This window comes from Ambystoma mexicanum, chromosome 4q, assembly GCF_040938575.1.
Source record: "Ambystoma mexicanum isolate Mex_15411 chromosome 4q, UKY_AmexF1_1, whole genome shotgun sequence".
Taxonomy (NCBI): Eukaryota; Metazoa; Chordata; class Amphibia; order Caudata; family Ambystomatidae; genus Ambystoma; species Ambystoma mexicanum.
Window position 1 is genome coordinate 1,258,223,607 of NC_090928.1, and position 15,700 is coordinate 1,258,239,306.

The window sequence follows — 15,700 nt, forward strand, 5'->3', positions numbered from 1 at the left end:
CACGAAAGCCGCAACATGATAAAAGAAACTACGGGAAACAGCGTTCCCCGGTACTGACTGTCTTAAGGGCATGTCAGTTTCCTCGTAAGAAAGGAGCGAAAGCCCAGAGGAGTGCGGCAGAAGACTGCACTTCTCTGGCAAAGTCAAGAACAAGGTGAAAAACAACAGCAAAAAGTTTAGGGGTTGCCACATGGAAGGAAAATTACCTACAATTACGAAATCTTTCCTAACACTCGCCCCTCCCAGACTATGGACAGGGGGAACTAATCCACCACTGGATGAGTCTCTTGTTCAGGTCGGTTAAACATTCTGGACAACCCATCAGCATTGCTATGTTGGACACCTGGCCTATGCTCAATAGTGAAGTCGAAGCCTTGTAGACTTATGGACCACCTAAGCAACTTTGGATTCTCCCCCTTCATGTTCATTAGCCACTTTAACGGCTTATGGTCAGTTTGCACAGTGAAGTGGGTCCCATAGAGGTAGGGCCTCAGCTTCCTTAGGGCCCACACAACAGAGAAACATTCTTTCTCTACCGTGGACCATCTGAGCTCTCTGTCCTTAAGCTGGCGGCTAATAAAACCAATAGGGTGTTCCTTACCCTTCTCATCTACTTGTGATAGTACAGCTCCTATCCCAGTGTCAGAGGCGTCCGTCTGCACGATAAAAGGTCTTTGATAATCAGGGGCCCTGAGGACAGGGGCCTGGCACAAGGAGTCTTTTAAGCCATTGAAGGCCTTCTCACACTCGTCGGTCCAAGTTACCTTCTTGGGTTTCTTCGGAGTTGTGAGGGCAGTCAGAGGAGCAGCTATGGTGCCATAGTCTGCCACAAAATTGCGGTAATAACCCGTGAGTCCTAAGAAGGCTCTCACTTGGGTTTGCGTACTGGGGGTAGGCCAGTCTTGTACTGCTTGTACTTTACTGGGTAGAGGCTGTCTCCTCCCTCCACCTACTTCATGTCCAAGGTAAACCACTGAGCCTTGTCCATTTTGGTGAGGGGCCATTCGGACACCCTCAAAAGAGCTATCTGAAGGACTGCTTTGGAACAGGTCGGGGAGAGGTTCAGACTCCTCTTCCTCAACGTCTGAAGCCAGTAGCAGTGCTGCGATTTCGACTCTTGGGACGAAAGCCTTCAGCCTATTCACGTGAAACACTTTTGGAGCCTGTCCAGGCCTTCCAAGGTCCACTAAATAGTTAACCTCACCCAGGGGCTCCACCACTGTGTAAGGGCCTGACCATTTGTCCTGTAAAGCTCGAGGCCTTATGGGATTCATGATCAGGACTTGCTGACCAGGTGTAAAGTTGATGAGGGAAGCTTTCTGGTCGTACCAATGTTTCACCAGCGCTTGTCCTGCCTTCAATTTATCACTAGCCAAGCCCATCAGAAGTACCATCCGTTTTCTGAGCCCTAGCACATAATCAACTACGTTGGTAGTAACAGGGGGAGTGAGCATCTCCCATCCCTCCTTGACGATGTCTAAGGGTCCCCGTACGGGATGACCGAACAGAAGTTCGAAGGGGCTGAAGCCAACACCCTCCTGTGGTACCTCTCGGTAGGCAAACAGTAAGCATGGTAAAAGAAGATCCCATTTTCTTCTCTGAGGTTCCTCCAGAGCCCCAATCATGCTTTTTAACGTTCTGTTGAAACGTTCCACCAGACCATTGGTCTGGGGGTGGTATGCAGAAGAGAACTTGTAGGTGACCCCACATTCTTTCCACATAGCCTGCATATACTTCGACATAAAGTTGCTGCCACGATCCGACACAACTTCTTTAGGGAAGCCAACCCTAGTAAATATGCCAAGTAAAGCTTTTGCAACTGACTTGGCAGTTACAGTTTTCAATGGGATGGCCTCAGGATATCTGGTTGCATGGTCGACCAGCACCAGGATAAACCTATTGCCCGAGGATGTTTGCGGGTCAAGGGGACCAACGATGTCGATCCCTACCCTTTCAAATGGTACCCCCACAACTGGGAGCGATACCAACGGAGCTTGGATTGTCGCGCCAACCTTACCAGACAACTGGCAGGAGGCACAACTCATGCAGTGACTTTCTACTTGCACCCCCATCTTGGGCCAGTAGAAGTGCATGGATAACCTTTGCTTGGTCCTCTTCATACCAAGGTGACCAGCAAGGGGAACTTCATGCGCCAACTGCAGGAGGAAGGGCCTAACAGCAAGGGGAACCACCAACCTCCTATGGTCTCCTTCTGTAGACTCTGTGGGCTCACTATACAGGAGTCCACCTTCCCAATAAATCCTATGCGTCCCAGGAGGTTCACCCTCAAGCTGGGAGCAGGCCTGTCTCCTTAGGCCTTCCAGAGATGGGCACTCACGTTGGCCTTTACTGAATTCGTCCCTATCAGGACCTCCTTCAACTAACAAGTCTTTTAGTTCAGGATGATCGTTGGGGTCAAATACTTCAGGCATCGCCACCTCCTCGTCAGGCCCGGGCGATTGACCAACTTCCTCCACCGCAGTGGTAGGTGAGCTCGGGGGAATATTCTCTTTCCCTCGTCTTGACTTGGCGACTCCTTTCGCCTTGGGTTTCCCCTTCGGCTGGGGCGGCGTATTGGTCTTGGCCAATGCTGCCCGTGCTTGAGACCGTGTGTAGGGTCTTTCGGCAGTGTCTCCTACGAGCCCTAAAGCTCTGAGATCATTACCTAACAAGACCTTTCCCGGGACGTTTCTCTGAATGCTCACTGGAATCCTGACTGCTGTACCATTTAAAGTAAGATTTACAGGTATTACTGGGAACATACGGAGTGGGCCGTCAACCAACTTAGTGGGCATCAGAGTAGCTCTGGCAACTTCCTCTGAGTCTACCAAGGTAGAATCCACTACAGTGCGACTGCACCCACTATCCCTAAGAGCTGGAGTATCTACTCCATTGATCAGCACACTGTCTTTAAAGTAGTGCTTGGTATTATCCGGAATCCTAGCATAAGCCTCTGCGACTTTAGGCTCCCAGGAACCCAGGGACACTAAAACTACCTCAGCCTCTATCCCGCTGGGAAATGAGTCTGAGGAGAAGGATGCTCCTGTAATCTCTTCTTCCTCGTAGGAGGAGAAGGCCAGATTAGCGGAGTGGACCCCCAAAGGTCTAACCTTACACCGGGGATCCCCCTTCACGTGGTCAGTTGCTCCACAAGCAAAACAAGATCTATTGGGTCTGTTTACATAGGGAGGCTTATGGTAACCAAAGTTCTGTTTCGGAGGCGGACCTCCACTACCCTGTGAGTTCTCTTGTGTCTTACCCTTATTTTTCTTTTTGTGGCCCTTATGAGAAGAAGATTTATCAGATTCTCCACCCTCCATAACGTTGGACTTTTTCCCTTCCTCCTGCTTACCAGGATGAGTTTTGTCCTTATGGGACACTCGATGTGACACCCATAAGTCTGCTGCAATGGCCAGCTTCTTAGGATCTATCTCCTTTGAATCGGCCAAATGCTGCTTAAGCTCCGGGGAAGAAGATGCAAAAATGTGTTCCAGCATGACAAGATTTATCATGCCTTCGAAGGTAGAAACCTTATAACCTTCGACCCAGCCAGTTAAGTTTTTCAAGGATTCAGTTACATAAGATACCCAAGTACCACCTTCCTTTTTCTTATACTCTCTATAACGTTTCAAATATTGGGCCGGAGTCTTCCCAAACTTTAAAATGAGAGTTTGCTTTAACATTGCGAAATCAGCTCGCTCAGCCTTCGACATTTCCATAATAGCACTACAGCCAGAATGGGGCAGTCTGCTGAGTAACCAGGCAATCTTATCAGCATTGTCAACTTGTTGAACTTCGCATGCATACTCAAACGCATTCAGCCAGTCCATAATGTCATTCCTTTCTTCATACACACTGAGCAGATCTTTCGGAAACCGTGGATGAGAGGAAGCCCCAGACCCATGTCCAGGACCCTTGGACCCATTTGCAAACTGAAGCTTGGCCAGTTCCAACTGGTGATCCCTGTCTTTCTGTTTTTCTGCCTGTTCGATTTTTAGTTTGGCTATGCTGAATTCAAGCTCCTGCTGCCTAAACCGCAGCTCTTGCTTCTTGAATTCAAGCATAGCCTCCCCATCAGCACTGGCAGAGGAAACATTAGACATCTCGTCCTCCCTGTCCTCGTGGTCGCGATGGATCAGTGCAGCGGCAGAACCGTCGGTTCTACCAGTGAGAGCAGCCCCACCACCTTCCGCACTGTCCTCAGAAGTTATAGCGTCAAGCTGCGCTTCTTGCCACGCCACGATTCTTTGGATCATTTCCAATTTCGTGCCTTGAGAGGAAACACCTCTCTCTGCACACATCTTTTTCAGTGTTTCTGATTTGGAAGCATTTAAAGTTAACAATGTATTTGTTTCCATACTGTTAGATAGGACTATGGCCTTTTTAAAGTTATACTACAACAATTCACTACGTGTCCTGGTTGGAATAACCTGAAATGCCTTAGTTCGTGCGCAACACTGGATACCTTCAGTCGTATCCCACCGCTGTACACCAATTTGTTAAGACGGATTTCTGAACTCTGTCCTGGTGGCGCAGAAGTTCAGAAGGCCAACCTAATTACTTGGAACAGGGTAACCTCTGGACGAGCCAGACCAAACAAGGTAGCGATCGCGGCGGTCAAGACTAGGTCTCAAGAGGGGTGAGGGTGACTGAAAGCCTGCAATGAGCACCCAAAGCAAGATCACTTACAAACTACTCCAAACAGTTGTTATATAAAAAATATATACACATTTATTTCAAGGCCTTTAAAACAATGACCGTAGCGAGAAAATCACAATATAACGATAGTAAACCAACACATACCATATCAACACAATATATATACAAATACGACAGTCCCAAGCGTTATATGCACGAAATGGGTAGTCCGCCTAAAAGGGAAGGAAGACAGGCAGTGCAAAATAATGCTTAGACCCAGTTCGCCTTCAGAGGCACCTAACTAGATGGAAGTCCGAGCCCTGCGAAGAGTGGAGCCTTGTGCTCAAAAGTACCTGCACGCGCTGGTGCCAACGGGCAAAAGGAGAAGCTCTTCGAGGGAAATCAGTCAGTTCAGTTTAGTGCACAAAAGAAGAAGAACAAGTTCCGCGACTCAAGCGCAGCCTCCACAGTGGGCAGAAGCAGAGCGCGAGTACGGAAAAGGGTGCTGTTTTACACAGCGGGGAAAAGCAATGGGCTCCTGCAGGAGGGCGACCAGATCCTAGCTATGCTACTCACCGGTCCCCGATGCAAGCAGACCCAGGCTTCTCCGCGTCAGTTTCAGCAGCTGGCAGGTTCAGAAGAGCAGGGAACGCCTCGTTGTCGTGTTGAGAAAAAAGACGTCCCAATCGAAGAAACCCGCACAGTTTGTTACCACAGCAGGGAAACGGAGCGGCCGTGTGTATCTGAGCCAAATGTACACTACTCACTTCAGACTTTGGAACGCCAAGTGTACGAAGCGTGTGAGAGTGACAAGGACTCGAAATACTACACAACCTGGCGGCGGTTACAGAGCAAGACTCCCGTGTAAGCTGGCCAGTCAGAAGGCTTACTGGCAGGAGATGGTGAAGATGCCGAGAATAGCTGTTCCCGCTATTCCAAAGGGTCGAAGTACCAGTACAGGCCTTCTGGTTCGATCAAAGGTGAAAAGGGTTTCACAAGGCGATAGCAGTGCAGAGGAGAAGTCCTTCAGCGGGTCACCAGCGATTCCTCGGTCCAGCCTCTTGGTTGCAGGATACTTGGCTCCTGTATTCCTTCGTTCATGAGAACTCAGGAGATCGACATGGTAGTGGTGTTTCCAGCCCCCTCTTATCCACGGTTCCCTTCGCGCCAAAACGGAGGGGACCCAATGGGAGATCCGCTCATCAACACTCACACCATTCGTGGACCAATCACGGACCATGGTGGTCCCAGGCATTCACACCACCCTAGACTCTCTGGCACCCAGGATGTGTATTGGGACCAGAAATCCCAGCCCATATCCTGGAGGCACACAAAAGACATGTAGAAGCCCGCGAAAGCATCCGTGTTTCGCGGGAAAGTACATGCCCAAATAAGGAAGGCCCCGGGTCGGCTCGACCTGGGGAAGGTGAAGGGAGCAAGACGGTCAGCGGACAGGACAAAGGAGCCTCGTGGTCTGGCCATTTTGGGAGCCAGGCCACCATTTTGGGTTAAGCGCGAAAAACGCGCTTAGAACGCCAAAAGGAGCTCAAAACACAAGAAACGATTGCTGCCACCATACCCGTCCCTGAATCACTTGCACCGATCAGATACAATCCTAAACGAGTATCTAGGGCCTGTACAAGGCTAGAGACCCAAGAGAGCTGTAACTTAGCTTACAGTGCCCTCTTGTGTCATGTTGCACGAAAGCCGCAACATGATAAAAGAAACTACGGGAAACAGCGTTCCCCGGTACTGACTGTCTTAAGGGCATGTCAGTTTCCCCGTAAGAAAGGAGCGAAAGCCCAGAGGAGTGCAGCAGAAGGCTGCACTTCTCTGGCAAAGTCAAGAACAAGGTGAAAAACAACAGCAAAAAGTTTAGGGGTTGCCACATGGAAGGAAAATTGCCTACAATTACGAAATCTTTCCTAACAAGTGAGATATATGTTGGCTCCCAATCTGTGCTTCTTCATTGCACAGAAGAGGAGCAGTGTTCTCCCCATATATACACCATTCTGATGTGTTTTGTCAAATCATTCTAGAAGCACATACACTTCTGAAATACATGTTTCTCAGGATGTACAGTCAATTTATATACCCCTGCCACATCAGTACTTTCACAAATAAAAAGGGATGGGATTTAATCTATTACCCTTTAGAGTATCGCCCCCCCCTCAGAAGTATTTCCCCTTAACATTATACTTACATAGGCATTTCCTTTGGCTGTCTTGTAGACAGGTCAGCAACCTCTTAAGGCCTGGTTCAATTCTCCCTCTCTAGGAACAGGTGGGCATCAGTCAGCAAGAGGGGGTGAGCTTCCCTCCACAGCCTGTTTGTTTTCTTTTACACTGAAGAAGGCCTTGGACTTTAACCCGAGGTAGCCTCCCTTGCGGTGTACTAATAGTAACCCATAATAGGTCCAAAAGGAAATCAATCTATTCCATTATCCTTTGTGTTATCAATTCTCCTTTCTCTCCTTTTATGTTGCCTGCCAGTCCATCCCTGCCAGTCAGTGAGTAAGTGCGTACCCAGAATTTATAGGTTGGAGTTTTATATATCAGAAACCACTCCATTTAGAGATGTATATCATTTCTCTAATCTAAATTGTTCAGTGTATGGTCCAATGTTCCAAAAAGGACCTCGCACTAAACCATCCCTTTCATACTTATTGGGCATAGTAATGAAGTGGGCAGTCTAATGGGAGTAGCTTTCAAACTCAGTTCCCCTCCCACTTGATGAGATGACATCTTGGAGATGTCTACATTAAAAAATGTTAACTTTCTAAAACATCATATTTCTATTTGGTTCATCAGATTGCTCTCACTCACGTGACTTCAATCATGCGATTCTCCTCTCGGCACAACCTGTGACGCGTTTTACAGATTTCCTTTTTCTTCTCAGATACTTTTACACAAAAACTCCATTCCCAGCTTAAAATAATGGGCGCGCTGGCACAGACACTAGGGTATATGAATCACTGGTGTGTGCCATTTTGGTGCAAACATATCCATAATGTCCTTGAGCAATGCATGTCTTGGGTTGATAAAGCCTATGTATAACGGAGCACTGCCCTGTAAAACAAACACAATTTCCTGGAGCAAAAGGCTTGCATTTGGGCTAATTTACATACCCACAATGTCTTGCTAACAAGGCTCTGAACTGCAGGCGAACTGCCAGCGATGGCTACATGTTTGACGTGGCTCAAATGGATTAATCTACTTTCACATTTAGAACCTTAAGTGCAGGTAGTGACTGTGGAATGATTGGTACAGAGAGAGTAGTGTTCACATTTTAGGTGAAGGATTTTTGCAAGCCCTTTTAAACCCACCATATCTGTGTTGGCGATATATATGTCACTTATATCTACTAATTGTCGTAAGGAAAGCATTGATGAAGTTCCAGCCGTTAAAGGATGGCTACAATGGAAATAGCCAACATGAAGTAAGAACTAGATGCATCGATGAAAAGAACTGAAATGCAATGTCCGAATCAGTGAGACCCAGAATTGTTGCCACTTTCCTTCCCGCAGAATCTCTGCAGAGGGGTTTGCCATTGCCATCATCTCATCCCATCAGTGACTTTGCTCTTTATCAGAGGTGAGGGCCTGCTTCCCTTGCCCCCTCCCTGGTGGCATTATAGCAAGCCCACACACTGTGGCGTGTTTAGTGTGAATGAATGAATACAGCATGGAATACTGCAAGCGCACATCCTATCAGTCCTGAGCCAGTACAGATGCCACAGACGTCCTCAAAGATGGCTGCACAATCTGGGCCTTGAAAATGAACCTATGAAAAAAAAAATCATGGCATTCCAGAATAAACCAAAGAAAAACCACAATAGATTCTGAGTCATCCTTAAAGGCGCAAAAGTTGAGCATACAACAGGTTACACTTACCAATGTACCAATGTCTCAGACTAGGAGGCATACAATGGCAATATAAATACTTCGAGAAAAAGAATCCACCAGTATAATTAAGGCTAAAGCGTTTTGACACCATTAACCCTATCCTGCTTTATGGGAATGAGTTGGGGGGGGCAAAACTAATTTAAAGGGGAGACTGCAGAATGGGGAAAAGCGGGTGCCGTGTCAAGAGCGGTCACCCCAGCCACTACCAGGCTTTGCAAGAAGAAAGAGCAAATCCCTACAAACAATGCCTTGAGCAAGATCACACATCTGCAGTCCTCAGCCAGCAGCACCCCAAAGACCCCCAGCATTAGAAACAAAAAGGCACGAGGAGTAATGGACTAGGGACCTAGAACCAGCCCTGGAGAAGCACCACCCCATGACCCTGGGGGTGACAACACATGCTAGGATGCTACAGGACTCTGGGGCAAAGCTTTAAACTGGCACCGTATTAGGAGAGGCACTCACCAAATACAGAGCGAGTGGCACAGCTCAAAGAAAAGCCTCAGGGGCAGACACAGGCGCTGTTAACAGTGTGACTTAGGAGAAGGGGCAACTGAGAGACACGGTATCACTCACTGTCCGTTTTATGGACACCTTGAGGACCCGTATTTCCTGACCTTGTGCGAGAATAGAGAGGCTTCTACAATAAAAACAGAACACGAACGGCTCAGCGTCATCCCCGGACAGCCACCAGAAGGGGCCGACAGAAGGGCAACATGCGTCTGTGCCGGGGGGCAAAAGAAATAGCAATATGGCGGACTAGAGAAGCTACACACCACTACTAATCAGTCCTGGAGAGAAGGTAACATGGGGTGGGTCATGTGGTATTGCACAGAGCTCCCGATGCAGCCCCGTGTGTGCATGGAAGTGCATGTCCCTACATTTCAAATGGACAAGAAGAAACTGCACGTGCAGGCTTCCATGGAGAAGAAGCGGGCTGGATGCCTGCACTGTACTGTTGCCCTGGTCCACAGGCGAAACTGTACGGGGTGGAATACAGTATATATATGTGTGTGTGTACAGGTCGTGTACTTTGGCGTCCTGCCTCTGTGTGTCTTTGTGTGGTTGCTGATTGTACTATTGTTTTTTTGTACAAATGTTTTACTTTTATGGAAACATTAAAATACATCCGTTTTTCAATACGGTGTTTCCCTGCTTTCCCTGCTTTTTGTCCGTACTTTGGAGTTTGCTGCAATTGCTGCAGGACTCATCCTGGCTACTAAGCGGGGGTCGACACCTTAATCGAGTATATGCAGGAAACACAGACACACCGGACACGTCCACTCTGCACATGGACACTAGTCACCACATATGTACTAACCCAGCGCATATAGCGTTATTATATTGGATTGTGAAATCCCAGGCGTGCACCGCCGGCAGTATACAGCAGGTGGCGCTGGAGGGCAATAACTGCTCGAGCCCGGACATTGCTCGGAGGCCTAAACCAGCGGGTCTGCAACCTGAGCGCCCCAGGTGGCACTGGATCCCTGACCCCTCACCGTCGCCTACGCTACCTAATGCTCATGGGAGTTGTAGTCCGTAGCATCTGCACAGCTAAAGGTTGCAGAGCTGTGGAAGTCAACGCTTGGGTTTTTTCTTATCTGCAACTACAAGTCGTTGAGTCCAATAATGTCTGTTTGTTTCCGTGAAATGCAAGAATGGGGTCAGTTTGCCCTTTATTTACGGGACAGCAAATGGCCAGAGGGAAAGGTTTGCAAAGTCAGCAGATGGTGCCCTTTGCATCGTTGCCAACATAACCCATCCAAATCTGTAGGTGCTTTTCCAGTCCTGTTTTTTTCTTTGCATTCTGGGACTTGTAGTCCGAGTTATATAATGGGAAAAGTGGAACTATAAGTCCCAGGATGTAAAGAAAAAAAAAACAGGACTGGATACGCACCTACAGATCGGAATGAGTCATGTTGGCAAGTATGATCTTTGTGATTGATTGCAATGCATGTGGCTTATTGATTAGTTAGTAATAATAAATAGGATAGCAGGCTGCTATTGAATCAGTGAGGGGGGGGGGGGATGTGATACCAGGCTGCTATTGATCAGTTGGGGGGGTATGCAATATCAGGCTGCTATTGATCAGTGAGGGGGTCTGCAATACCAGGCTGCTATGGATCAGTGAGGGGGGGGCATGCGATACCAGGCTGCTATTGATCAGTGATGGGGTATGCAATACCAGGCTGCTATTGATCAGTGAGGGGGTGTGCGATGGCAGGCAGCTATTGATCAGTGAGGGGTCTGTGATACCAGGCTGCTATTGATCAGTGAGGGGGTATGCAATACCAGGCTGCTATTGATCAGTGAGGGGGTGTGCGATGGCAGGCAGCTATTGATCAGTGAGGGGTCTGTGATACCAGGCTGCTATTGATCAGTGAGGGGGTATGCGATGCCAAGCAGCTATTGATCAGTGAGGGGGTCTGCAATACCAGGCTGCTATGGATCAGTGAGGGGGGGGCATGCGAAACCAGGCTGCTATTGATCAGTTGGGGGGGGTATGCAATATCAGGCTGATATTGATCAGTGAGGGGGTATGGGATGGCAGGCAGCTATTGATCAGTGAGGGGGGTGTGCGATGCCAGGCAGCTATTCATCAGTGAGGGGGGATGCGATACCAGGCAGCTATTGATCAGTGAGGGGGGGGGAGTCTGTGATGCCAGGCTGCTATTGATCAGCAAGGGGGTATACGATGCCAGGCAGCTTTTGATCAGTGAGAGGGTCTGCGATACCAGGCAACTATTGATCCGTGAGGGGGTCTGCGATACCAGGCTGCTATTGATCAGTGAGGGGGTTGGGGTGCGATACCAGGCTGCTATTGATCAGCGAGGTCTGCGATGCCAGGCAGCTATTGATCAGTGAGGGGGTGTGCGATGCCAGGCAGCTATTGATCAGTGAGTGGGTCTGCGATACCAGGCAGCTATTGATCAGTGAGGGGGTATGGGATACCAGGCAGCTATTGATCAGTGAGGGGGTCTGCGATGCCAGGCAGCTATTGATCAGTGAGCGGGTATGAGATGCCAGGCTGCTATTGATCAGTGAGGGGGAAAGCGATGCCAGGCTGCTATTGATCAGTGAGGGGGTATGCAATACCAGACAGCTATTGATCAGCGAGGGGGTATGCGATACCAGGCAGCTATTGATCAGTGAGGGGGTGTGCGATGCCAGGCAGCTATTGATCAGCGAGGGGGTATGAGATACCAGGCAGCTATTGATCAGTGAGGAGGTCTGCGATACAAGGCTGCTATTGATCAGTGAGGGGGGATGCGATGCCAGGCAGGTATTGATCAGTGAGGGTGTTTGCGATGCCAGGCTGCTATGGATCAGTGAGGGGCTATGCGATACCAGGCAGCTATTGATCAGTGAGCGGGTATGAGATACCAAGCTGCTATTGATTAGTGAGGGGGGTATGCGATACCAGGCAGCTATTGATCAGTGAGGGGGTATGGGATGCCAGGCAGCTATTGATCAGTGAGGGGGTCTGCAATACCAGGCAGCTATTGATCAGTGAGGGGGGATGCGATACCAGGCAGCTATTGATCAGTGAGGGGGTATGGGATGCCAGGCAGCTATTGATCAGTGAGGGGGTCTGCAATACCAGGCAGCTATTGATCCGCGAGGGGGTATGCAATGCCAGGCTGCTATTGATCAGTGAGGGGGTATGCAATACCAGGCTGCTATTGATCAGTGAGGGGGTGTGCGATGCCAGGCAGCTATTGATCAGTGAGGGGGTGTGCGATGCCAGGCAGCTATTGATCAGTGAGGGGGTCTGCAATACCAGGCAGCTATTGATCAGTGAGGGGGTGTGCGAAACCAGGCTGCTATTGATCAGTGAGGGGGGGTGCGATGCCAGGATGCTATTGATCAGTGAGGGCGTATGGGATACCAGGCTGCTATTAATCAGTGGGGGTATGGGATACCAGGCAGCTATTGATCAGCGAGGGGGTATGTGATGCCAGGCTGCTATTGATCAGTGAGGGGGTATGCGATGCCAGGCAGCTATTGATCAGTGAGGGGGTATGCAATACCTGGCAGCTATTGATCAGTGAGGGGGTATGCAATACCAGGCAGCTATTGATCAGTGAGGGGGTATGAGATGCCAGGCAGCTATTGATCAGTGAGGGGGTATGGGATACCAGGCAGCTATTGATCAGTGAGGGGGTATGAGATGCCAGGCAGCTATTGATCAGTGAGGGGGTATGCGATGCCAGGCAGCCATTGATCAGTGAAGGGGTGTGGGATACCAGGCTGTTATTGATCAGGGAGGGGGTATGCGATACCAGGCAGATATTGATCAGTGAGGGGGTCTGCGATGCCAGGCTGCTATTGATCAGTGAGAAGGTGCGATACCAGGCAGCTATTGATCAGTGAGGGGGTCTGCGATGCCAGGCTGCTATTGATCAGTGATGGGGTCTGCAATACCAGGCAGCTATTGATCAGTGAGGGGGTATGCGATGCCAGGCTGATATTGATCAGTGAGGGGGTATGGGATACCAGGCTGCTATTGATCAGCGAGGGGGTATGGGATACCAGGAAGCTATTGATCAGTGAGGGGGTGTGGGATACCAGGCTGTTATTGATCAGGGAGGGGGTATGCGATACCAGGCAGCTATTGATCAGGGAGGGGGTATACAATACCAGGCAGCTATTGATCAGTGAGGGGGTATGAGATGCCAGGCAGCTATTGATCAGTGAGGGGGTATGCGATGCAGGCAGCTATTGATCAGTGAGGGGGTGTGGGATACCAGGCTGTTATTGATCAGGGAGGGGGTATGCGATGCCAGGCTGCTATTGATCAGTGAGGGGGTATGCGATGCAGGCAGCTATTGATCAGTGAGGGGGTATGAGATGCCAGGCAGCTATTGATCAGTGAGGGGGTATGCGATGCCAGGCAGCTATTGATCAGTGAGGGGGTGTGGGATACCAGGCTGTTATTGATCAGTGAGGGGGTATGCGATACCAGGCAGATATTGATCAGTGAGGGGGTCTGCGATGCCAGGCTGCTATTGATCAGTGAGGGGGTCTGCGATACCAGGCTGCTATTTGTCAGTGAGGGGGTGTGCGATACCAGGCAGCTATTGATCATTGAGGGGGTATGCAATACCAGGCAGCTATTGATCATTGAGGGGTTATGCGATAACAGGCAGCTATTGATCATTGAGGGGGTGTGCGATGCCGGGCAGCTATTGATCAGGGACCGTCCATGCCGATTGGTGGCAGCAGTCCAGGTGTCTGCAAGCAGATGTTTGCCAGTAAGGGGGCGTGTGGTTATCAGGCAGGTATAGATCGGGGGAGGGGGGCGTGATTGGCAGAGAGTGGCTGTACTCACGTGTCCCCATCCTCCGAGATGAAGGCGAGCACCTGCAGGGGGTCCGGCCCGGGCACCTCAGGTTTCGGGTCCCCCAGTGCCAGTTCTTTGGGGGGCTCCCCCGTGCAGCTGCCCAGCAGGGAGTCTGTGATGGACGATGACCCGTAGGCCGAGTCGTTCCTCTCCTGCTCCGGGGCTTCGCCCCTCTTCCCCCCGGGCCGCTCATCGTCGCCCCCCGGCGGGTCCTGCCGGGCTCCCCCGGGCCGTCCGCTGTCCAGCGGCGCGAGTGACGTCAGGGGTGACGTCACGGAAACCAGCAAGCCAGAGTCGTAGGGGCCCTCTTCGGGGTCGAAGGCCACCTCGTCCTGCGGGGGCCCTTTGCCCGACATGGCCCTCGGGGGTCAGTGATGAGCTGCTGGACCAAGGCTCCGCTGGAGCGAGGCGTGTGGGCAGAAGGCCCTCCTTCAGCAGGAAAAGGTGTGAGACTCCATTCCAGCCAATGGGAACACCCTGCAGGTGTCAGACTCCACTGGGTGTCTGTCGGGCTCACCCCCCCATAGGGTGCGCCGACTGCGCCCTGGGACGCCCTTCAGAGGCAGCAGCGCCTGCACGAGAGGAAGCGGGAAGTGCAGCACAGGCCAAGGAGCAGAAAAGCCCACGATTGTGCAACACGAGAAGCGCCGCTGCCAAGTGCCAGGGCCCGGCGGCCTGGCAGCGCGGTGGGCTACTGCGCCTGCTGCCGAGGTCTGTGTGCGACAGGATCTATTCCAGGCTCGGGGGAGGTTAATGCACCTGCTGCGGAGATCACAGCTTGCCGCTCTGGCAGGTAACTCGGTGGGTCAATGCTCCAGCGGCCGAGATGCCCGTGCAATGCAATCTTATCTGGCGGACGCCAGTGATATAAAGAAGAAGCTGCGTGGGTTAAAGCACCCGCTGCGGGTGATCGGTGCTTAACCCGCACTTGCCCTGCCACTCCCACGGTTTGCGGAACTCCAATTCCAAAAGTGTTTTCGATATACAATAACTCAGTGGGTTGGGCCCGCACTGCACAGATCTGAGTCCACAGCTCCGAAATCCGGTGTGTTAGGCGAGTTCCATGTGTGTAGTCCTACGCCGTTCTGCAGGTGCCTGCGACTTCAGATGGCTCGGTCAGTTGCGGCGCCTGCTGCAGTTTCGCGTGCAAGATGCCAGTCACCGGCGCTTCCGTGGATACAGCGAGTCTGGTCCTGTTGGAGGCGCTGCGAGCGGCTGCTGGCCCCGGGGGAGCACTGGGCGCTAGTTGAACGTCTGCAGGCGCAGTCTGCCCTCCTTGCTCGGGGGAGGCACAGTCAGAAAGCAGCCCGCCTCTCTGCTTGCTGGGCGGCTTCCTGCAAAGCTGGACTTCCCCAACCCGCCTCCAGCAGCACTTCCAACTGCCACCACTAGGTGGCAGCCAGGCAGCAGTGGCGGGAGGGAAACCCCTTTCTCCTAGGCAGGGAATCCCCTGAACAGGCAGTGGTCTGCTGGGGGCGTGCAGGCATCCTGGGTGACAAGGCCCCTGCCCAAAGTGAGGCCCTCCCTCCGGGCCTGCAGGGGGCGTGCAGGCATCCTGAGTGACAGGGCCCCTGCCCAAAGTGAGGCCCTCCCTCCGGGCCTGCAGGGGGCGTGCAGGCAGCCTGGGTGACAGGTCCTCCTGCCCAAAGTGAGGCCCTCCCTTCGGGCCTGCAGGGGACGTGCAGGCAGCGTGGGTGACAGGCCCCCCTGTCCAAAGTGAGGCCCTCCGTCCGGGCCTGCAGGGGGCGTGCAGGCAGCCTGAGTGACAGGTCCTCCTGTCCAAAGTGAGGCCCTCCCTCCGGGCCTGCAGGGGG

The 15,700-nt window shown here is 51.4% G+C and overlaps 1 protein-coding gene across 1 annotated transcript in view; it reads right to left on the reverse strand.

Annotated features, from left to right (window-relative positions):
• Positions 1 to 15,447, reverse strand: part of NFKBIE (NFKB inhibitor epsilon) — a 209,857-nt gene extending 194,410 nt beyond the window's left edge. The window contains exon 1 of the mRNA XM_069608863.1: positions 13,875 to 15,447. Coding sequence (XP_069464964.1) covers positions 13,875 to 14,242 — 368 coding nt within the window. The 5' untranslated portion in view covers positions 14,243 to 15,447. The remainder of the gene's footprint in view (positions 1 to 13,874) is intronic.
• Between the last annotated feature and the right edge of the window lie 253 nt (positions 15,448 to 15,700).